The sequence below is a fragment of the Zea mays genome, chromosome 10 (assembly GCF_902167145.1).
Source record: "Zea mays cultivar B73 chromosome 10, Zm-B73-REFERENCE-NAM-5.0, whole genome shotgun sequence".
In the NCBI taxonomy this organism is placed as follows: Eukaryota; Viridiplantae; Streptophyta; class Magnoliopsida; order Poales; family Poaceae; genus Zea; species Zea mays.
The window spans coordinates 140,300,952-140,323,296 of record NC_050105.1 but is presented as its reverse complement, the minus strand read 5'-3'; the positions used below and the strand labels follow the sequence as shown (position 1 = coordinate 140,323,296).

General features: G+C 43.9%; 3 protein-coding genes and 1 long non-coding RNA gene across 6 annotated transcripts; 1 reads left to right on the top strand and 3 right to left on the bottom strand.

Annotated features, from left to right (window-relative positions):
- LOC103641978 (uncharacterized) lies at positions 1-3,576 on the bottom strand. Its single transcript, XM_008665278.4, has 6 exons — positions 2,387-3,576; positions 1,545-2,265; positions 1,371-1,442; positions 1,189-1,254; positions 535-573; positions 1-455 (listed from the first exon to the last, which is right to left on the bottom strand). Exons 1-6 carry the CDS (start codon positions 2,740-2,742, stop codon positions 291-293), a joined length of 1,419 nt encoding a protein of 472 aa, XP_008663500.1. The 5' UTR covers positions 2,743-3,576; the 3' UTR covers positions 1-290.
- A 1,465-nt stretch (positions 3,577-5,041) lies between these two features.
- Positions 5,042-8,817, bottom strand: LOC103641977 (uncharacterized). Of its 2 annotated transcripts, none has more exons than XR_560593.4 (2): positions 5,953-8,817; positions 5,042-5,752 (listed from the first exon to the last, which is right to left on the bottom strand). It is a non-coding gene; the product is annotated as an uncharacterized lncRNA (long non-coding RNA). The 2 variants fall into 2 exon arrangements; XR_560594.3 differs by having other exon boundaries at positions 6,065-8,817.
- Positions 8,818-15,964: 7,147 nt separating this feature from the next.
- LOC100276813 (uncharacterized) lies at positions 15,965-17,919 on the bottom strand. Of its 2 annotated transcripts, none has more exons than XM_008663520.3 (2): positions 17,408-17,919; positions 15,965-16,250 (listed from the first exon to the last, which is right to left on the bottom strand). In XM_008663520.3, the coding sequence occupies exon 1, from the start codon at positions 17,781-17,783 to the stop codon at positions 17,409-17,411; it is 375 nt and encodes a 124-aa protein (XP_008661742.1). In that variant the 5' UTR covers positions 17,784-17,919; the 3' UTR covers positions 15,965-16,250; position 17,408. The 2 variants fall into 2 exon arrangements, with proteins under 2 accessions (XP_008661742.1, NP_001158950.1); NM_001165478.1 differs by having other exon boundaries at positions 16,029-16,282; positions 17,408-17,856.
- Positions 17,920-18,107: 188 nt separating this feature from the next.
- Positions 18,108-20,665, top strand: LOC103641976 (uncharacterized). Its single transcript, XM_020545911.2, has 2 exons — positions 18,108-19,364; positions 19,439-20,665. Exons 1-2 carry the CDS (start codon positions 18,510-18,512, stop codon positions 20,420-20,422), a joined length of 1,839 nt encoding a protein of 612 aa, XP_020401500.1. The 5' UTR covers positions 18,108-18,509; the 3' UTR covers positions 20,423-20,665.

The following is a 22,345-nucleotide window of genomic DNA, read 5'->3' as shown; positions in this document are numbered from 1 at the left end:
TGACCGCTGTGACCGAGAACGTTTGGAATTATGGGCTGTGAGCTGTGTCGGCAAATCGTCATCTGACTGCCTGACCTCTGCTACTGCTACTGGCTTTTCTGAGAGCCAAGGCCTGATTTGCTGCCTATACATTCTTGTTGTTCCGGGCTACACTGGAAATCTACTAAAGGAAGTACTACAGTAGAGGACAATAAAACAAGGAGAAACAAGCACATCATTCTGAGTTTCCAACGACTAGCCGTTGCAGATCCTAGCTGAATCTTAACCATGCAGTCGTCGCCATGCCGAGCTCATCGGTACAGGCAGCCCCTGTACGCGGGCGCCCAGCAGTCCGGCAGGGTGTCATCCTGGTATGCTTGCGAGGTCAGCGAAACAGGGACCAGGCAGAGCCCCCTGCCCCTCAAATCATGCCCCGTCCCGCTTTCCTCCTCTTCGCCTCTGAGTCCAATGTGACCCTGAAATAAAATACCGGCAAAGGTCGTGGCCACGCATTATTGGAAAAATATTAGTATAGATCTGTTGCTTTAGTGGTACCTTGTACGTGCTTTTCGTCATGTACGGTTCACTAAACATCTGCAGGATGGAAGAGTGGATCAGCTCATCAGCATGGTGGTTAACTTTTTTTAAAAAAAATATTTAGCAATCAACTTGTCAGCATTACTAGGCTTCAGAAAAAAAGAAAAGAAAAGGTAGACTAATGGCTGTGAGAGTGTGTAATCGACCCTTTCCCCCCTTGGTCTATCTATTGGTGTCTGAAGTCTGGAAAAGGACAGCATGGTTGTTGCACAGGACTTGGGCATGACTTGGAAGTCCACTGACAAAAGGTCAATGTGGTATGCTCACTGAAACCAGGGCAAATGGCTGGTCCACTGTATGTATATATTATCTTGGATGGTAGTATATTACATAATTACACGGCCTACTCACATTTCTCAGATACAGTTTATATAAACCTGGTGACGATTAAGGATCTTAGCTTGTTTCTCAATCTCAACTTAGTGCTGCTCCCTCTATCTTAAAATTATATGATGTTTGTTTTTCTTTATTACATTGTATATCGAGACATAGCGTATATTTAAATACGTAGTAAAAGCTACTCATCTAGAAAAACAAAACGTTTATAATTGAGAACTGATTGAGTAGTTACAAACATATATCAGATATTGCAAATCGTGTACATGGAGTTACCCGGATCTGCTCATGAAGAAATTTTATGTACTCGATCGTTTCAAACAGCACCGATGATGTATCAGTCTGGCAAAATGGAACGTTATTTATCAATCAAAAGAGAAGCAGGAACAGATCGAAATAAACTGCATGGATTTCATTTTTGAAGCACAAGTGGCGGCAAGAACCTCGATCGTACGTACCTTCCCGAAAGGTGACACGATTTGCTGCAAAGCTGTGATCTTCTCTCCTATCTTCACTCTGGGCGCTTGAGGCTAAGTTTGAAACAAAATCGTCAGAACGCTTGCTTGCTTGCTCAAAAGTTCCGGGACCAACGCCTTCGCTAGTTAGTTCATCCCTAATTTCTTAGTGATTACCTGCTTGGGGGAAGCCTCCTGCTTAGATTTCTTCGTGTTTCCTCCAAGCCCTCCATCTGATTTCCTCCTCGTGGCAGCTCCTCTTCCACTGCTGCTACCGCCCACCCGCTGCTCCAGTCTGTCGCTGTTGCTGGACATGAAGTCCGCACTTGACCTGTTGCTGTTGTACTCGTCACTGAAAGAACCAGCAGCATCCGGCAAGCTCCCCACGACGCCAAAGGAGGTCTCGAGTCGACTTTGAGACACCATGCCTAAATAACCCAGGCCACTCTGGAGCTTCGTCTCCACTCGGCTCGGGATCATCATTTCCTGCAGAAACGCGGCCGCGGGAGCTCCAAAACCCTGCGGCTGCCTGCCACCAGTTGGCCGTTTCTCCTCGTGGTCGTCGTCGTAGCATGGCATGCTGGTCCCGCGCACCACACCGTCCCCCGAGTACACGAGTGGCGAGCTCGCCGTCTCATGGTCGACTGGAGGAGCACGGCTGGCAACAACAGGAGAGTAGTACGGGTCGAGGAGGCCATAGGCGGCGGCTGGGCCGGCCATGTTGCTGGCGGCGGCGGCCGCCCCTCCTCCGACTCCGAGGTAGTCGCGAGACGGTGACGCCGCGGGAAGAACGACGACGTCGTCCTCGAACATCTCTGGCGTCACGTTCTTCGAATCGAGCAGAGACAGGAAGTAGTTCCCTCGGTAGCCGCTGCCCCCGTCACGCGCTCCCACGCTGCTGAAAACCATGCAGAACGTCGGCTTGTCAGTCGTACAAGAGCACGCATCGAGGTAGCAGTCATGTCGATCGTATGCGGCGCGGGTGGGATTGGATGTGTATGCCGGTGCGGTGTACTTACGGGGCGCTCTGGTTCCAGGCACAGTCGGGGCCGGGGCCGCGCTCGCTCGGCAGGCTCGAGTCTGCCGCTGCCACCATGCCGACCCCGGCGGCGAACGTGCCGGCGTAGGGGATCCAGGAGGGGAAGGGCGTGTGCGCTTGCGTCTGCCGAGGAGACTCCCACATGCCGGTGTCTCGTGAAGGGGAGGAGCTGCTGCGACTGCCACCGACTACTGGAGCTTCGTGTGCTTCTTGGGCCATGAAATATACTACGGAACTAGCTGTGCCAGTGCAGTGCCTGCTGCTACGTTGCAGTCCTGTCTGCAGAAGAGAAAGAGATGCCCGTGCGGCGTGCATGCGTGCGTACGCGGCGCGCATGGAGCAGACGGCACTACGGACGCAGTGGACCAGGTTGACGGATGGGGCTATATTTTTGTAGGTGCGCGACGGATGGGGCTTTTCCTTTGTCCTCCCGAGGCGTGGGGTTATCGAGGGTGATATGTTGTCGTCGGTATGACGTGATCATTTCGACAATACCCGTCTCGAGCCTCAGGTCGATATATATTATCAGCAGTTGAGCAGAAACTATAGCGAGTCATTTCGATTTCTAGCACCACAATCATTGTCGGGACAGACGGCCCTCCTCGACATTCAAATCGAGACAAAGCACAAAAAGAGTCTAGTTAAATCTCTTAACTATATTAGCATTCATCTATTTCATCTAGAGTAAAATACAGCAGTGGTCCTTAAACTTGTCATGTTGTGTCGTTTGGGTCCTCGAACTTAGAAACCCAGCAAAACGAGTCCTCTAGCTTAGTCGTTCCATGTAAAATTGTCTAAACTAGATTTGCTCCAATTGGATGCTGACATGATATGACACATTGGAGCACACTAATCAAAGTTTGGGGACGCAAGTGACATAGCATACCAAGTTCTTGAACCCAAAGAGACATGTCAAGTTCATGGATCCAAGTGAGTCCAATGTGGCACGACACGCTGACATTTGGTTTGAGCAAAACTGGTTTTAGACGATTTTATATGAACGAACTAAGTTATAAGTTATAGGACATGTTTTTGCTGATTTTCTGAGTTCGGTGACCCAAGTGACACAATGTGCCAAGTTCGAGGACCGTTGATGCAATTCACTCTTAAAAACCAAGTGTTCTCTCTTGCAGTATTGAGAATAACCAGGGGCAGATCTGAGGGGGGGCTAGGGGCTCTACCCCCCCCCCCCTCCCTCGACGCCTGCACAGACAGTGGAGGAAGAAGGGAGAGAAAGGAAGAAAAGGGGTAGGGAAGGAGAAAAAGGGAGAGAAAGGAAGAAAACCAGGAAGAGAAAAAAAGAGAAAGAAAAGGATAAAATGGAGATAATCAGCCCCCAGCCCCCCTTGCGATGGATCCTGGATCCGCCACTAGAATAACTATATAAATAACATCTTCGTATGGTTTTTAAGGAAAATTTTCTGATGTAGCATAATGTGTTCATGATGGCATGGATGTTCATAACCCCCTAAAATGTTGAGTGTTGACTGTATATAACCCCTAATTTTAAAAGTTGCTAATGTATAGTTATTAAAGTATCTGCTAACATTCAAATGTCTCTGAATGGTTTTGCCAGACTAAATTTCCATTATAAAATGTCACATATTGGTTTGATTACAAATGTCAAAGCATAAGTACATCTATAAGATAAGTATGCCTAGCTTGCTAAGGTTGGTGTGGGACAGGAAGAAAAGGAACTCATTGGTGAACTAGCCATATAGAAGAAAGTGGGAGTGAAAAAGGATGTGGAGGGGATGTCGTTAACATAGACACTCTGGGTGAGCTTGGTTTCCTTGCTAGATACCATGTTGCCTTGCCCAATAAGAAGTTCGGGTGAAATGGAGGTTTAGTTTCTAGGCAACGACAAATTACACCTTGATTTTTTCAAACTTTCCATGCTAAAAGAGGCGGACAAATTTTGCTCTCCTGCACAAGTGAGGTTCGGGTCGCCTTGCCCAACGAGCACATGTTAGGTTAGCTCTAAAACCAAGCACGCCCTATGTGTGAGCATAGATGCCATCGAGGAGTGATGGTGGTAGATCATGAGACAAGCAGTCATAAGTTGCTTGCAAAAAGGTGTGGTAGGCTAGAAAAAGATAAGGTAAAGGAATGCATGCATACGGGGCAGTGAGAATGAAGGGTAAAAAAGAATGTACACACTTACAACTATGCTCATGTGATAATCAAGTCATCATGATGAGGTTATTGTAGTATGACAAACTATCTCAAGGGATCATTTGAAAGGTATCTAAAATAGTAGTCATTATAGTTTAGAGGTTATGCAGTCAATCCTCAATATGTTAAGTAGTTATGTAATTTTTTCTATTATTTGTTGATTCATAGTGTTGACGACAAGGGAGGCGTAGAATGGGGACGGTGATGAGAGGAGGGAATGGACAGGCTTGGTAGCAAGAGATGCAACTACAATGGGAGGAGGCAGGGTGACGATCGTTAGTGTACATGTATCATGAGATGAGCATGACAAAGAAAAGAGCATGCGACGGGCAAGCCCACATGGGTGTGTGGCATATAGGGCAACACATCGGCGCCATAAATTATGACACTGAGCTTATGGCATATCGATGTGTCACCCATTCACCCAACCTTGTCCTCCAAACTGAGCGCCATTCCTATGGACCTTAAAAAACCGATTTAAGATGACCAAAGGTATAAATATGAATATATTTAAAAAAAAAAGAAACTAAAAATAAAACAAATGGCAAAATATATGATGTAGCCTCGTGAAAAGTAAACCCCTCAGTCTTTGGAGACCAGGTGAACAAAAGACTTGTGTGATGAAGCCAATGCCTAGGAATGTTTAGATGGCAAATGATTATGGTGATGAATGATAATCTAATGGTCCATGCATGTGAAAGGTACCTGAATAATGCAACCGGTGGGATCTCTCTCGCTGTCCGGCAGTCCCTTCTCCAACGCCCATGCCGCCATGCGCATATATGTTTCTATGCAAGCACGCGCGTGCTCTCGAGGTCTCGCCAACCGCACGCACATACAAAATAAAGTACATTTTCGCCAGGAAGAGAAACAGGTCACAACCTGTCAGTTTGTCGACACTCGACAGTTTTTTGCAGGACATCGCTGTCGCGTTTACAGTGAACAAACAATGGCACAACAAGATTATAAAGTACAAGATGCTGTTAGTAGTGATAATAGTTGACGAGAGCCTTCCTTTTTGTAAAGAAAAATAACCCATACATGTATTGGCGTGATCTGTCTTTCAGAAGGAAAACGGTTACTATACCGGCATTGCCTTCACAAGTGGAGATGGGCCACGCGATTTCCAGTGATGCGTGTGCCTACCTTATAACAATTCGTAGTCTTTAACCTAAGTTTGAAATAGAGGATAAGATAAGAAACCTGCTATTTACATAGTGAAATTTGAAATATAGGATGAGATAAAAGACATGCTGAAAATGGCCTTAAAAGATTAAACAGTAGCATAATTCTTCGTTACGAAATAATGACACCGGCATCTAAGCTACGGTACAAGATAGGATATTCTTTTGACAAGAGTGAGCAGTGCACCTTCAGTGGGTCGGTGCAAAGTTGTGGTATGTAGGGCTGCACATGCATCTGTTGTGAGACATACTGTGGAAAAGACTGCGGTCTGCAGTCTGCACAGGTACAAAGACCTTACCATTGCGGCCATGGCGTCGCGTTGGTGCGCCAGGGAAGTTTCAAGGCTGCAATCAAGTGCTTCTAGACTGTAGCACGTAGGATGTGGATCAGAGGATACAAGGAAAGGAGTGTCTGGACACCCCGTCGCAACTGGAGAGCCTTTTATCTTGGAGCTCTCAGCTCTCCAACCGAAGCCAGAACATACAGCATACAAATTAATTAATACTGCTCTGAAGAAAAATAACCATGTAACAAGGAAATCATTCCTCCTGCGGATCAGCTTCAAACGGATGACAAAATGCTGTAATTGACATCACTTCGCCACAAACACAAATGTACATAAGCGGCATTGGCAAAAAAAAATAGCAACAGAAAATAACTTTAGCCAAGTAATTTTCACTACAACTCCTAATTTAAGGTTTTAAAACGTAAACACAATGGGCAGCAAGACTAACTTATTATCATGAAGTCATGACAGAATCACAATGAGCAGCAAGCCTGTAACTTATCATCACCTTTGCACACTAATCCTTATTCTACCTTTCCAATCTTCGAAAAAACATTGTACGGGCACGGATTCTATCTACAGCTGAAAAACACAAACGGTCGCTGCAGCCATTCCACAGTGTTCCGTTGAGTGGCTCGCAGCCACAGCTGCAGCGGCAGGTGCCGCTTTGGCTCAAGCGAGCATAGTTTTTAAAATTATTTGCAGCTAATATAGCTATGTACATTTGCAAAGGTGATAATCTCTGGCAGATTCAATAACAGAGTATCTTGTTTCCAATTCTCAGCAATCAGAAAGCAAAGAGCCTAATAAGGCAACAAACTTGCAGCATTAGCCGCATTTATTGGTGCCTCAATTAAATTAAAAGGTTGGACGGGATGAAGCTTTTATTATGATCTATAAACTACCACCATTAGCCGCCAGAGACTGGTACCTGTAGTTGGTTTTAAATACAATCTTCATCAAAAGGAAACTGAGAACAGAACAACAAGCTCTTTTTATAATGCATTTGGCTAATAGCTAATTAGACAAAAGCCCTTCTTGGAAGACAGCAAACTGTTACCAAAATGCCCATTTGTATCCAGCACCAAGAAAACGTGTGGAGCTAAATGATACCTGATGAAATGTCAACGTAAATATGGAGAATATGGTCACAAAAAAACCATCCTAACTAATATGATCCAAGAACCAAAACCAGTTACTAGATGCTATATCACAACTACCAAACTTCACTTTCAAGAGAAGGGCCTGGTGGTCCTAACTTTCAGAAAAGAAACAAGAGGCAAAGCATGGATATCCAGCACTGAGCATGCGTACAATCTATTCTAATTGAGGAGAATAAGATGTGAAGGTATGGATCACTTGCTTTCTAAAAGCAGGGTTAAACCTTGATCTAAAAAAAGAATAAGAGATGAAGGGTATTATTAAGAGCCCTCATGCCGAATGCGTCTTTGTTGTTTACTCTATGTTGACACCTTCCGTATCAACCACTAGGAACAGGTTCATCTCAGGTGGGTGGGGACTGACATAAGGGCTCTAGAAGCATTTTTCCCTTATTATTGTGTGCTGACATTAACATGGATAAAGGGATAGCTGCATGCCTGAATCTACATTGAATTTTTCAGTAGTGGTGTGCAGGATACATGCTCACAGTCACACTGGTTCAGTCAAAAGTGCTTGTGCTAATGGGAGAGTTGCTAAAAGGGCAATATCTTTCACTACAGTCACTACAAATCTCTATTGAAATTATAGTAAGTTGCAAGGACTTCTTTGTGAAGTATAGGATACATACTCACAACTTCCATTTTTTTTACAAAAAACGGCTAGATATTACATTAATATTTTACAGAAAATACCACACAGCATAAGGGGAACTTTTGTTAAAGCTATCTTCAACGGTCTCTCATATCACATCTCTTATTTTAAACTCCACTTTATAAACAGTGTAATCTACGGTCTAACATCTCTTATTTTAAACTCCACTCCGTAAACAATGTAGCCTGTAAAACAGTATTTTACAAAAACAGTGTTTTACACGACAATATGTGTGATCTGCTGCAAACAGCCTTAGGTCTACCTGTTCTAGGATCTAGCCTTTTGAGCTGGATTCAAACAGCAATGCAAGTTTGCAACCATATCGGCCGGTTATCCTTGATAGCTGATTAGATGAGCATCTATGTTTTGCAGAAATACAAATCATCAGGAGGTAATTGTGCTACAGCCAGAGGCGGATTTGAGCCCTAGACCACCTGAGCCATGGCTTGTGTTAAAGTATTGTTAAGAGTTTCGGGGTTAATCCTTGTGTATTTACTTGCATACCCACTATTTCGGGGCTAGTCCTTGTGTAAACGGGTCAACTTACCATGGCGAAAGCTACACCAGCTGCAGCTCTTGCTGCCTCCCTGAAAATGGTGGCTCCAGCAATACCAAGCCTCCCACCTCGTCCACGCTTGCTCCTCGCAACTCTCCAGCGCCGCCCCAGCGCCCACATCAGCAGCACCCCAGTGGTGGCTCGGGTGGCGGCTCTGGATCTTCGCAGCAGTGCTGGAAACGCGGCAAGCGCGATGGTGGACACACTCCTGGTGGCAGCAGCCACACCTTTGGTGCCCCCAACTCATCCATGGACCATGGGCCACAACTACTACAACCCCTGGACGGACGCCATCTATGTGGCTGGGGCAACGTCCTCCCTCTTCCTCTTCTTCACGTCCTCCTGCTGGGCCGACCTAGCAGTCACACGCTCTCATCGCCGGAACGCCCGGACAGTGGGGTGTCCCGCTGCAGCTTATGGGCCTCCACCTGGCTATGTTGGCCCGGTCTCCTCTCCGCCTGGTTGGGACCAACACACCTTGGCCACCAACTTCCAGACCATGACTCTTCAACGACCACAAGACTGGTATTTTGGTACTGGTGCTTAGAGTCATACTAGTCGGTTGCCCGTGCGTTGCAACGACTTACACCAATACCCACGGAAACTATCCATAAAAAAATTTCAAGATTTTTTATTGATTGTCTCCGCTCTCTGTATAATATATTTTTTGATTTGGCTAACTGATGTTATTGTTTACTCCATGCAAATATGTCTTGGTACAACACGACCAATAAAGTGAGCGATTAGAAGATAGTTCACAACGATTGACTGGATGAACAAAGATTATAAAATGATATAATTCCATCATACAAAAACCAAATAAGAGAAAGTTTGTGAGATCAAGTTTATAAAATAAGTGCCATGAAGTCAAACTTATAAAAAATAGATCAAAAATATGGAGTGATTGCTAAAGTCAGGCATCAATAAAAACTGGATGCGCTCCATATAAATTACGCTACTTCGTAGCAATTACTAACGTTTAAAATCAACAAATAACCTTTCATTTTGTTGTTAGTGTGATAAATCATTGCTGCTCCATCCAATTCAGCAACCTCAAACACCATGTAGTCCATTGCACCATGTGGTCTCAGAAACGACCTAATGCTTGCAAGAGCAAAGAACGTCGTGCCGTGCTTGGGCTGTAGCCTCGGCCCTTAGTGCTGGCCCGGCCCGACACGATTATTTTTTATTTTACAAAAAAACATATATACAATTTATATTCAATATTAAAAACATCTTAGCGTGATGTTCTACTGGTTAGACAGTTTCACCCAGTGTCTCCCGTCCTTCTTCTATCACCCCACCTCCTGCACCGTTTTTTAACATTTTACGCTGATTTAATTAAATGAATCAACGGGCTAACAGGCTGGCCCCGGCACAGTTAGCAGGCCGGCATAACGTGCCTGTGCCATAGTTCTGGCCCGCGTGCATCTAGCCCGTGTCGGGCGTCGTTACGCTGATTTAATTAAATGGATTGACGGGCTAACGGGCTGGCCCAACACAGTTAGCAGGACGTGCAACAGATTAATTTGAAATAGCTGTGAGGGGTTATTTGTAAAAAAATGACGTATGACAACCGTTGAAACTGATGCTTTAATATAGTATAGATGACCTCCGATGCTGGTACTCCCTCTCACACAACCCCCTCTCGCCATCTTCCCTCTAACATTGTTGTCGGTAACGAGAATCTTCTCCCAGTTACCTCCACTGGCACCGGCCAGCTACCTCATATTTTCCGCCTCAATAATGTCTTAGTTCTCCAACTCTTATTAAAGATCTAATTTGTGTATGCCAGTTTACTACAGATAACAATTGCTCTATGGAATTTGACCTGTTTGGTTGCTCTGTGAAGGATCTTCCCACTCGACGCATGATCCTCAGATGTGACAGTTCCAACTTCCAAGCAACTCTATCCCTTGAAGTCGTCTGCCTCTGCTCTCCATGTGTCCACCACCTCGCTATGGCACCAACGACTTGGTCATCCCGGATATGCGACCCTCTCCAAGCTTGCTCAGTGCTCTGCTATTCCCTGTATTGCTAGCACCTGTGAACCCCTCTCTCATGCATGTCAGTTAAGACGTCATGTTCGTCTACCATTTCATATGTCTTCCAAACATGCTACTCGCAATTTTCAGTTAACTCATTGTGACCTTTGGACCTCTCCCGTAACCAGTGTCTCAGGTCATAAGTATTACATGGTTATTTTGATGATTGCCCGCACTATCTGTGGACTTTTCCTTTATGTCTTAAATTTGACACCCTTCCCACACTTACCTCGTTTTTTGCTTATGTCCACACACAGTTCGGCGTCACCATCCAAGGAAATCAGTACGACAATGGTCGCGAGTTCAATAACCTCAACGCCCGCACATTTTTTTTTCCCTCCCACAAAGTTCATCTTTGCATGCCATGTCCCTACACTTCCGCTCAGACCAGTTGTTTGCTCCTTACTCTTCCAGGCCAGCATTTCTCCCATCTTTTGGGTTGTTGTCCTAGGAACTTCCACCTATCTCCTTAACATTTTACCAACCAAGACTCTAGACTTTCAGACACCTCACTTCGTTCTCCTAGGAAAACCACCCTCCTACGAGCACTTTCGTGTTTTCGGTTGCAAATGCTATCCTAATCTCACCGCTACCACCACCCACAAACTATGTCCCCGCTCTTCCTTGTGTGTATTTCTTGGTTATTCCCTCCACCATAAAGGATATCTTTGCCTAGAACGTCCTTCCAATCGCCTCATCATCTCCCGCCATGTGGTCTTCGAGGAAAACTCTTTTCCCTTTTTGAGGTTTCCTCTCCTCCCACGTGTGCATCCTTTGATTTTTTGGACGACATACCTAACACGGCTCCAGTTCCTTTCGAGCTATCACCATTTGTTTCTACGGGGACTACAAACGTTGCATGAACTCCTGGTGTTGCTGGCACCATGCCTGCACCCTGCACATCCTCTGGCCCGGGTCCGACTGCTCATCCGTCGGCTATGGTCGGACCACCACCTGGCTCCCCCCCCATCGGTTCTACCACAACATCAATCGATGAGGGCGGACCTTCAGCTGTCTCAAGCAGACAGCAGACTCCGACCAGGACGGCACCTCTGGTTGCCCCTGTCGTTTTCGCGGGCACGTCTACTCATGTCGTGATCATGGTTCAGCCCCTGCTATTGCACCACCGATCGTCCCTGCTTCTTCGTCGTCACCACCCGGCTTCACCGCACCCGACTCCACTGCGCCCGGCTCCACTACGTCGACCACTTCTTCCTCACCATCACCATCCGTCCGTGCTAGTGCTGTTCCCGTCACCAAGGCCGACCCTGAGGGATGGTGACTCGTGCTAAGTGGGGTCTACGGTTTCTAGCTCTATTTGAAGCCACAACGCTCTCTCCAATTCCTCGAAGTTGCTGGGTTGCTATTGCCGACTCAAATTGGCATGCTGCCATGCAGCAAGAGTTCTTAGCTCTCTTGGCAAATAACACCTGGGATCTTGTGCCTCGACCACCACACTCCAATATTGAGACAGACAAATGGGTTTTCAAGCACAAATTCAAGGCTGATGGTTCTCTCGAACCTTACAAAGCACGGTGGGTTCTTCGTGATTTCACCCAACGCCCTAGTATTGTCTTCTCCAAAACTTTCAGTCACGTTGTCAAACCAGCTACAGTTCGCATAGTTCCCTCATTGGCTCTCTCACGTGGTTGGGCACTTGGGCTATACACCAGCTTGATGTCAACAATGCTTTCGTCCAAGGCTCCCTCTCTGAGACTGTTTACTGTGTTCAGCCTACTGGATTTGAAGATTCTGCACATCCAGATTTTGTGTCGTCTCAACCGCTCACTCTATGGTCTCAAGCAGGTCCCTCGTGCCTGGTACAGTCACTTCGCCTCACATCTGCTTCGACTCGGATGTATCACAAAGGCGACGTTATGGTGTACCTCTTGCTTTATGTTGATGATATTGTGCTAACCGCGTCATCACCAACTCTTCTTCGACGCATCATTAATGCCTTACAGCAAGAATTCTCCATGAAGGATCTTGGGCCATGACACCACTTAGTATGCATGTTCAGTACACGGCTTCCAATTTGTTCATGAATCAGTGTCAATACATGCTCGAGATTCTTGATCGTGTTGGTATGAGTGATTGCAAGCCATGCACCATTCCTGTTAATGTGAACCCAAAGCATCCTGTCGTTGGTGATCCTGTTGCAGATCCTACAGTTTTTCACATCTCAGTTGGGGCTCTTCAGTACCTCACTTTCACCCGCCCTGAGATTTCGTATGCAGTTCAGCAAGCATGTCTTCACATGCATGATCCTCGAGAACCTCATCTTGCTGCTTTAAAGCGCATCCTACGCTATATATGTGGTACTCTACATTTGGGTCTGCTTATTCGACCTTCTCTGTCTGAGCTGGTGGTCAATTCTGATGCTAATTGGGTTGATTGTCTAGATACTCGCAGGTCCACGTCTGGGTATGCTATTTTTTCTTGGTGACAATCTTGCCTCCTGGTCTTCCAAGCGTCAGAATATTGTATCCCGCTCAAGCATCGAAGCTGAGTATCGTGTTGTCACCAATGCAGTTGTTGAAGCTTCCTGGCTCTAACAGCTATTGATTGAACTGCATTCCCCCCTACGCGAGTCCACATTGGTTTATTGTGACAACATCAGCACAATTTATATGTCTTCCAACCCCGTTCGGCATCAGCGTACTCAACTGTCACACCCGGTTTTAGAAGGCAAACCGAATGTGAACCATGTACGTGTCAAGATAAAAAATCCACGTACACAGCGATTACATAGTTGGACATCATCACATATTACTCGAAATAATAGCAGAAATAAGTACTTTATTACATCATGATGTCCAAGACATCCACAGAGTCATTAACTTAAGTCGTAATCAAAGTGCGAACATGAAACGTAGTACGATAAGGCCTTCACAAGCAACTGATTGGGGGTTCGCCACTAATCTAATCTAAAACTCATCGAAGTCCTAAAACTCCTTAAAGTCCTCCATGTTGCCTTCATCTTCTACTGAGCAAAGGTTGCAATGGGGACAACCTGGGTTTTGGTGTTTTAAAGCAAGTGTGAGTACATATCAACGTACTCAACAAATGTCCCGTTTGGCTAAACTGGACTAGTTGTATGTGGGGTTAAGCTTAAAACAGTTGCTTTTAGTTGTCAGTATTTATTACTAGTAGAGAGCCACCAAGTTTTAGCAATAATTCCAAGTTATTACCTAATTAGTACTCCCTCCAAGAGAAAATACCAGAATTCATAATTATAATCACCATCATTAAGCATCATCATAAAGTATCTAGAGCAACTCTAATCAAAGGAGCTCTCAAGACTGCTCATAACCGTGAGCACGGCTGATATACCAGTTTCTAACACTCTGCAGAGGTTGCACACTTTAACCACGAGTCGTGATCCCTTCCCAGCCTAGGTTGTACAGACCCGATCTTCACTACCGAGGTGAATGGCCAGGGATACACTACGTAGCCTTTACGAAGATTTCCCTGGTGTGTAGTCGCCCGTTAGGTTTCACCAGTCGTACAAACACAACACTCCTCCCTAAGGTGGGTGACTAACAAAACCAAAACGAATGAACATCGACACTCACCCTTAGCAGAGCAAGCACTATGCCCCGGCCCCCATTGACGGCACAACGGCGAAGTCAACTACACCCTCAAGTTCCTCCAATTAATCAGCTAAGGGCGTCCCATTCCACCCTCATGGTTGTACTGTTTTCCCGGATGGTCATCCAACGAACAGGTCCTTACGGAGAGGTACTCGGGAAACAGCTCGAGCCCCCTAAAGTAACAGAAGCTCATCATCATAATCAAGATATCATCAATGTATCGTGAATGTTCTCATCATGTTCATTGATTAAAGTAAAACAGTAGCATAATGTTAATCATAATAACCAATTCCTAAAGGGTAAATAAGAACAGGAAAACAGAATACTAGTAAATCCTTAGGTTGTTCTTTTTATGCGGGACAATGAATTATAAAGTAAATAGGACATAATGGGTCAGAGGACACTTGCCTTCACCAGGTTGCTGCTAAGGAAAGTCTCCTGCCACACACTCGGAAACCTCGGACTGCTCGTTGTCTACGCAAAACAATCATTCATTCAACACACTAGGGAAATGACAAAAGAACAGTACACCAATCATATGCAACAGAATAAACACAGGTTCAGTGAAAAAGTACAAACACACAAGTGAACTCTAGGTTCTAGGGTAGATCACTATGTTTAAGGGTCTACTGTTCTCCAACTACTGACTATCTCAGTAGATTAACTACCTAACTATGTCTATCTTAGTAAATTACTAATTTAGATAAAGTTATTCGAGGGATAGGATTACATTAATTGAGATTAGAATCTACCAATTTAGGTACATGAATATTCACTAGGTCCTACCTTTTATTTTAACTTTAATAAATATTCTATCACTCTAAGTTAACCTAGAATTGGAGTGTATTAGAAAAGAGAGATCATAGGGGAGAGAATTGGATCCTGCAGATCTGCAGGTTTCCATAGTCAAAGGATTGATTCATGCATATCTGCAGGTTTCCATAGTCCTGATAGGTTTCCTTTAGCCTCCTTTTTCACCCCTATAAATGTGCTGCTGCCAACTCTCATAAAACATAGTACAATTCCTCCAAACCTCCTTCACTTAGAGCGAGCAAGGCGCCTTAGCGTTGGACCGCTGCCTAGACGCCTAGGAGGCGCCATTAAAACAGTGGGTTAAAGTAGTCAAGAGTAATGCTAAAGTTCACAACCATGGTGGATGGAAAGAAGTGAAAGTAAGATGATGGAATCAATCAGAATAGTATTCATATTCATTCAGGATATAATCATGCCAGTTGCTCGAGAAATTCAGCATACAATATGCAAAAAAATGTGGAAGAAGGTTAAGTCCATTCAACTCAGACTACTGGTATTGACAAGTAACAGTCCAAAGCAAAAGAAAATAAGAGGTATACCAATTAGGAATAAGATAATCAACAAAAGTGTGCGACTAACAATGCTTGACATAGAAAAAAAAAACAGGTGAGATTTATGTATCAGTACAACTAAATAACATGCAGTTCAAGCTTAAGTCCCACCTGGCCATGTCCAAAGAAATTGTCAACCAGACAATTTGTAGCAAGTATAAACTGCAAACACAACTACACATTAACAGCCAGGTTAAAAATTAGCATGCTCAGTCAGTAGTACTAAACCTAATATTCAGTAAACAGGCGGAAATTAGAAATATGGTACCAGTACCAGACCACCAGTTGCAGGTACAAGAAAGTGAACCCTAAACTTGTATCTTTAATTCTAGTAAAATATGATGTAATATACCCATACATGATTTGTCACTTGTAACTCTGTCACCACTTATGGTTAGCAACACAAGCATACATTTTCAGACCCTTCACCCTTCTATGGATCGGAATTGTACTTGCTTCTTCTGTGGTTGATATCCATGACAAACCCAAACAAAGAATTAAACAGCACTCAGAGTCACCACTAGAAGACAAACAGCACACAGTTACTACTCAATTTCACCTTCTGGTCTCTATTAAGTTGCTAACCATTAGCATAAAACACAGCACTACAAAATAAACAATCTCCAGGCGGTAGTATTCTCTTAATCAACCCAAAGAGGGCAGAACAAGTTTATCGGAATAACATGTGCAAGAATCCTTATGTTTGCTAATTACTAGTACAAATATGCATAAGGAAAATGCTTGACTAGCACTTTGACTACTAAACAACATGCCGTGAAGGATCATAATTCTCCAAAGAGGCCATCTTCAATACACTGAGCAATACAGCTGCAAACAACAGCAATGACCAATGAGTGAACCTGTCAAAACCAGAGAGAATATCAGGCCACATTCAGCGTAAACATTTCAGTAAGAGAAATAACTAGTATATAATTCGTACACAAAATAATTTCCATGCTAATAAAGCAATATAATGAGAAGGTAATAGCTACAAGTTTTTTAACAAGTTGAAGCTAAAGGATACAATGAGAGAACCATATGTTGTTAATTCTCTACAAAGTTTTCTGGGATAGATGTCAAAGACGGGAAGTAAAAATAATGGAGAGTAGAATATATTGACCCTAAAGCAGAACCCAAATGTAGTGTCAATATTGAACAACCAATTGAATAACATGATACATATTGAGCACCTAGAACAAATAAACATAAGGACTATATGGGAGGTTTCCATCCTGCATGTGGAGTAAGATTACTAGATTAGCAACTCTGTATTTCGAATTTCTGATACACTGCTATGTCCTCTGATGGAGCAAAAACATGTGACATGTTTGATGGCCATTGCTAAAATCATTACAGCTAACCTAAACAGGCCATTGATTTCATCTTATTCGTACCGATTATTTTCACCAATATTACCATGTATATGACCTAATCCACCACATCATGAGTTATTCCTTGAGTCACATGTTGCAAAAACAGGAACAACAGTCCAAAGTGTCATTGAAGATATTCAGTCCCAACCATGTTCGAACATTGGTTGAGTCTTTCCTCGTACCAGTGATGTCAGAATTTCTAAATTTCCATTGCACAGAGTAGATTTTCTATCAATAAGGTTGCAATGTACATTAATAAACACTTTGAACAGTCATTGGGCTGCACTGCTGCAGTAGCAACGCAGCGCACCTCATTGTTGCACGGTTTGACTTCGTAATTAGTAAGATGGCCTGCAATCGATCATGTACTCTGTAGCTCATGAAAATTCCTAAGGGTCCGCTTGCAGCTCTAGTGTGCCAAAACAAAATTAGGCCATGACCAAAACCAGGGCATGGCCAGATTCATAAGTGGGTGGCAGCAACAAGCAACTCAAATCGAATCACTCGATTGAACGGGTACCTAGATCAACTCAGACAAAGCAATCTAAGGAGTCGATTATCTCATTCGGACCGGACGAGACGAAAACCCTAACATATATTCCAGCACCTCACCTCATTTGCAGTAGCGGTCGGCCTTCTTGCGGACGCGGTCGTCGAGGGCTTCCTCGACGGTGCGGTTCCGGGCGGCAGCGCGGGCGGCGTTGTCGGGGTCATACCCGAACTTCTTCGACTCCACAGGGAAGAGTTCCTCGTACTTCATCTTCTTCGCCGCGTCGATGGTGTAGTCGTCGCCAGTGCCGCTGCCGGCACCTCCGCCGCCTTCAGCACCCTCCGCGGCCGCGGCTGCGGCCTCGATGTCGCCGTCGGCGAGGGCGTCCGACGCGGGCTTCTTATTCTTCTTGTGCTTCTTTGGCTTGTGGATGGAGGCGGCTTCGCCGCCCTTGAAGACGAGGCGGCCGGGCTTGGCTTTCCTATACGCGTCCGACATGGGGAAGAGTGGAAGACCGGAAGAGGGGAGCGGGGGACAATCCAGAGAACGGAGATGAGAACGAAACTGGCACCTCGCGCGGCCACTTCACACCGGCGTATATATGGTGCTGATGATTACTTTCAGGCAAAATTAGGTGGGGGACACAAAGAAAAGGTGGCCTCGGCCACAACACATCAAAAAAACTTGGCTTTGAACGGACACACTAAAAAGTTACTTTTATTAGGTACCGGACACTCCACCTTTTATTATAATCATTTTTAATAGAAGCTACATGAAAAGACAAAATTGCCCCTGCCTATTCTCTCCTTTCCTCCACTGAAACTGGATCGCAAAAATGAATCACCTGCTGCTCGCGCCGTCCAGGTGCTCCCGCCGATAGGTTCGTCGGCTCCCTCCATCCGCCGTGTCCTGCTGCCGCACCTCCCTGCTCCAGGCGCACAGGGTCGACACCTTCACCAGTGCCCCAGGCTCAGGCCGGTTCCTGCGTGGGAGGCGACGTGTCACGGCGGCGGCACCTGCTCATGGCAGGGCGGAAGCACCCAGGAGATGGAGGAACCTCCACGATTCTTCAGCGATATTTTTGCAGAGAACCACGCCGATCTGTCATGGGATCTCGACGGGTAATATTCTTGCCATTTTCCCCTAGAGTTAAGGTAATTGTAGGCTTGATTTTGCAAAGGAAATCATACCCTAGTTCGTCCTGTTCATATTTGTGCCCCCTGTATGTGTAGGATGGATCCTAATTCGTCCTACAGGCTTGCTGTTCGAGTAGGCGCTTATGTCAAATTAACTGATGATGATGGTCGTGAATATTGTAAGGCATGCAACATTCAAAAGATTTTAGACAGGGATAGCACAAACTGGAATGATTTGCTTCTTGAAATTGCTACAGAAATTAAGTTAGGCTCAAAACAAAAGTTGCGTGTCACCTATTGGGATAATATTAGTCGTAGCTATGAAGAGATTGCTTCTGACCAAAAATTGCTTCATGCAATTGACATGTATTGGGATATAAGGAGGCTTTCAGTGCAAGTGGGTGTTATAGGGAAAGATGATAAGGATCACATACGTGATATTGGCCGGCTGGAGAGCATGCCTTGTGTTTTGCAGGGAAGTAGTGATGCCCCAGCCAACCAAACTATTGCACAACCTTCACTTGAAACTGACTCATCTCTTGTAGAGCCACCAGTTCATCAAATTACGGAAGTGGCTTGGGTGGATGATGACCTAGAGTACGTTGGTCTGAATGATGAGGATCTAATTTCTGATTCATCGGAGTTTGAACCAGATAGTGATGTAGACTATGCTGGTTCAGAGGATGAATTAGTTGTTCAGGATGCATTGGGTTGTGAGACAATTATCCATGTAACTGACTTGGAGAATCCGAAAATAGAAGTTGGTGTAACTTTTGGGGATGGTGATACTTTCAAGAAAGCTATTAGGCAATATGCAATAAAAGGTGAATATGAAATTGCAGCTCCATATTCTGAGGCAACAAGGTATAGAGGCTATTGCAAAGCTGAACAGTGCAAGTGGCGTATACATGCTTCACAATTGCAGGATGGAAGGACTTGGGAGGTTCTTATTATTTTCCCAAATTTTGTATACTATTTTTTGTATGTTTGTACTTAATTAATTCTTGCTTGTTTCAGATAAAGAAGATGCCTTTTGAACACACTTGTCAAAGCACAGGGAAAGTTGAGAAGAACTGCATGGCAACAAATCATTGGGTCAAGGATCGAGTTCTAGATTGGCTTGCAAAGGACAATAAGATTGGAGCTAAAGAATTAAAGAAAAGGCTAGAGGAGCAGTATCATCTGAAATTGTCATACTGGGTAGTTTGGGATGGAAGAAAGAAGGCTTTGGAGCAACTCAAAGGGAAGTGGGATGATAGTTTTGAGTGTATTTTCAGTTTCAAGACAGAGGTGGAGAAGACCAATCCAGGCAGTTTGGTAGACATTGAATATGAGAAAGTTGGGAAGAAAATGAGGTTTATTAGAATGTTTGTTGCGCTAAAGTCATGTGTGGATGGATTTTTAAATGGTTGCAGGCCTTTCCTTGGTGTGGACTCTACTCATTTGACTGGGAAATGGAAGGGTCAACTTGCATCTGCTACTGCTATTGATGGGAACAATTGGATGTTTCCAGTGTGTCATGGTGTGTTTGGATCAGAGACAACTGACAATTGGGAATGGTTTTTTAGTAGGCTTCATCAAGCAATTGGATCACCTCCAGGCCTAGTGATCTCAACTGATGCAGGCAAAGGAATTGATTCAGCTGTTACTAAAGTGTTCAAAAATGGGGTTGAGCATAGAGAGTGCATGAGACACTTAGTTGCAAACTTCCAAAAGCGATTTCGAGGTGAAGTCTTTGAGAAGCACTTGTGGCCAGCATGTAGAGCTTATCAAAAACACAGGTTTGAAGAGCACTACAATCTAATGTATGAAGCATGTCCTGAAGCCATGAAGTGGATACATAATACTCATAATCACCTGTGGACACGACACTTCCAAAAAAGGTTGCTGGAATTTGAAGCCTCCATAGAGCCTGTTACCTGTGCAGCACTATCTCCTGTAGGCTTCTTGGAGAAGGGAAAGGCAAAGAAGTTGAAGGTTGTCAGGTCTAAGAAAGAGTAGAGAGTGTCAGATCAGTACCATGTATAGTTTTGGTAGCATCAAGATGCCAGATGTGGCTTGAATCTGTGATTTCCTTTTGTTGAACCTGTTGAAGGACAGGGGTATATATGTCTTTTATAAATGTATTGATACCTGTTTGATGAGAATATGTTATAATATGTGTTATAGTGTCCAGCACCAAATTGCCATAGAGTAATAATGTGTTCTGTCAAAGACATGTTTCTTTAGTGTGTTGTGGCAAAGGCCACCTTTTTTCAGTGTCCAACACCCAATTTCGCCTTACTTTCAATTTTCAAGTTATAACTAGAACAGGAGGCCCGTATGGGCGCCCTATCGGAAAAATGAATGCGGTAGAAGTATTTTCCAATATCATCATGCACATAGTATATAGTAAAATATAAACATTTACAATATAGATTAAAGAATGGAAGAAACTCTACGTGTTAACTATTGCATGTTGACGGTTTTATTTCATTAGAAAATTGCTAGCGATAAGGAAAATATCATCAATGTGCGTTTCTAAATTACACACAATATTCTAATGTAGACAAAACTAAATCAGTACGCGAAGAGATGAACAAGCCTTAGTCACAAGTAGTAGAGTAAAATACATATAATTGTGGAAGAGTCCCCTATAGCTGAGTTAGTTGAAGCCACCAATGCAAGCCTTTGCTGCCGCACGGCGTCTTTTTGAAGTGTACATATTCGATTTTGTTAATAATAATTTGGATAGCACAATGAATATGGTCTGCTTTATAAATTTTGGTCAAGGCGAACTTTTTATCTAACTGCACAAACATTTGTTCGATTTGTGTTTCTTCCAAAAAAAACAAATTTACTGGTATCATAATTGTTGCAAACAAGTATGATCGGCACTAAAAAGTCGGGTTGATATACAATGGCGTCGTATTGATGATCTTGTCTATACTATCTGTTAATAAAGCTGCTTTTAATAGAATTTAGATCCGCAATGAGAAATACTTGGACATGTAAGCCGAAACAGTCTTACCCCATATTATTGTAGTAACAACAAAAAATAGAGTGTAGAGTGTTGAGTCCAGTTATTAGATCACCACACTATACTGGGATCCTGAATAGTATGCTCAGAGCAAAAGTAGTTCCAATTACTATAAAGAGTAAACCACCACCTTAGCTGATAAGAAATTACTGGAAAATTCAACATAAAGCTAAAAGACTCGGTTTTGTGATCCGCTAGTTTGATAGACAATTCACCATAGCAAACTATAATTTCCAATTTATATCTAGTAAAGAAGTAGTTTCACGCCATCTGCAGTACTACCAAACGGTTGGATTGTAAAACCCATGTAGCTCTGTGTTGATTTGAAAAATAAAAAACATGCAAAAAAACAACTGAAATGTATTTCCTATATCTTCAGGAATGTCACGTGCAACAACAGGAAGCTCTGCAAGAATCCATAAGACGAAATTTGTGACCTAGGGATATTCAGCCCTGCAATGCTTCCCTGCATACAGACCAATATCACAAACTATTAGCAGTGCTCAGTTGCTCACAAGGATTGAAGGAAACAACAAATTAACAAAACTTGGATAATTTTCAACCAAACCGCAAATATAGACTATGTCATTGGAATACTTGTTTTAAACCATCTAGACAGTTCGTTCCTTATGTCTAAAAAGCTTTGATCTAAGCACTAGTCCCCACAGGAGCTCTCAGGTGACCACAATATCGACTGGCCACTGATATTAATCCCAAAGGAGAGCACATCAAGAGAAGGAAAAGAGGCATTAATCTATCTGAGGTTCTTTACCTGATCTTCATTGTCATGTCCCTTTGATTTATTGTTATTACGACATAAATATGTTATCCATCCTACTCCATGCAGGTTGTAAATTCTTTTGCCCTCAAAACTAAAACCAAAGATGACACTTGATGCACATATC

Excerpts from the sequence above, each read along its gene's own strand:
- LOC103641978 (XM_008665278.4), bottom strand. The coding sequence starts at position 2,742 with ATGCGCGCCGCGTACGCACGCATGCACGCCGCACGGGCATCTCTTTCT. Across the intron at positions 574-1,188 it reads TTCTTCATGAGCAGATCCGG|ATGTTTAGTGAACCGTACAT; the intron begins GTAACTCCATGT and ends TCCATCCTGCAG. Across the intron at positions 456-534 it reads TGACGAAAAGCACGTACAAG|GGTCACATTGGACTCAGAGG; the intron begins GTACCACTAAAG and ends ATTTTATTTCAG.
- LOC100276813 (XM_008663520.3), bottom strand. The coding sequence starts at position 17,783 with ATGTCGGACGCGTATAGGAAAGCCAAGCCCGGCCGCCTCGTCTTCAAG.
- LOC103641976 (XM_020545911.2), top strand. The coding sequence starts at position 18,510 with ATGTGTAGGATGGATCCTAATTCGTCCTACAGGCTTGCTGTTCGAGTA. Across the intron at positions 19,365-19,438 it reads AGGATGGAAGGACTTGGGAG|ATAAAGAAGATGCCTTTTGA; the intron begins GTTCTTATTATT and ends TGCTTGTTTCAG.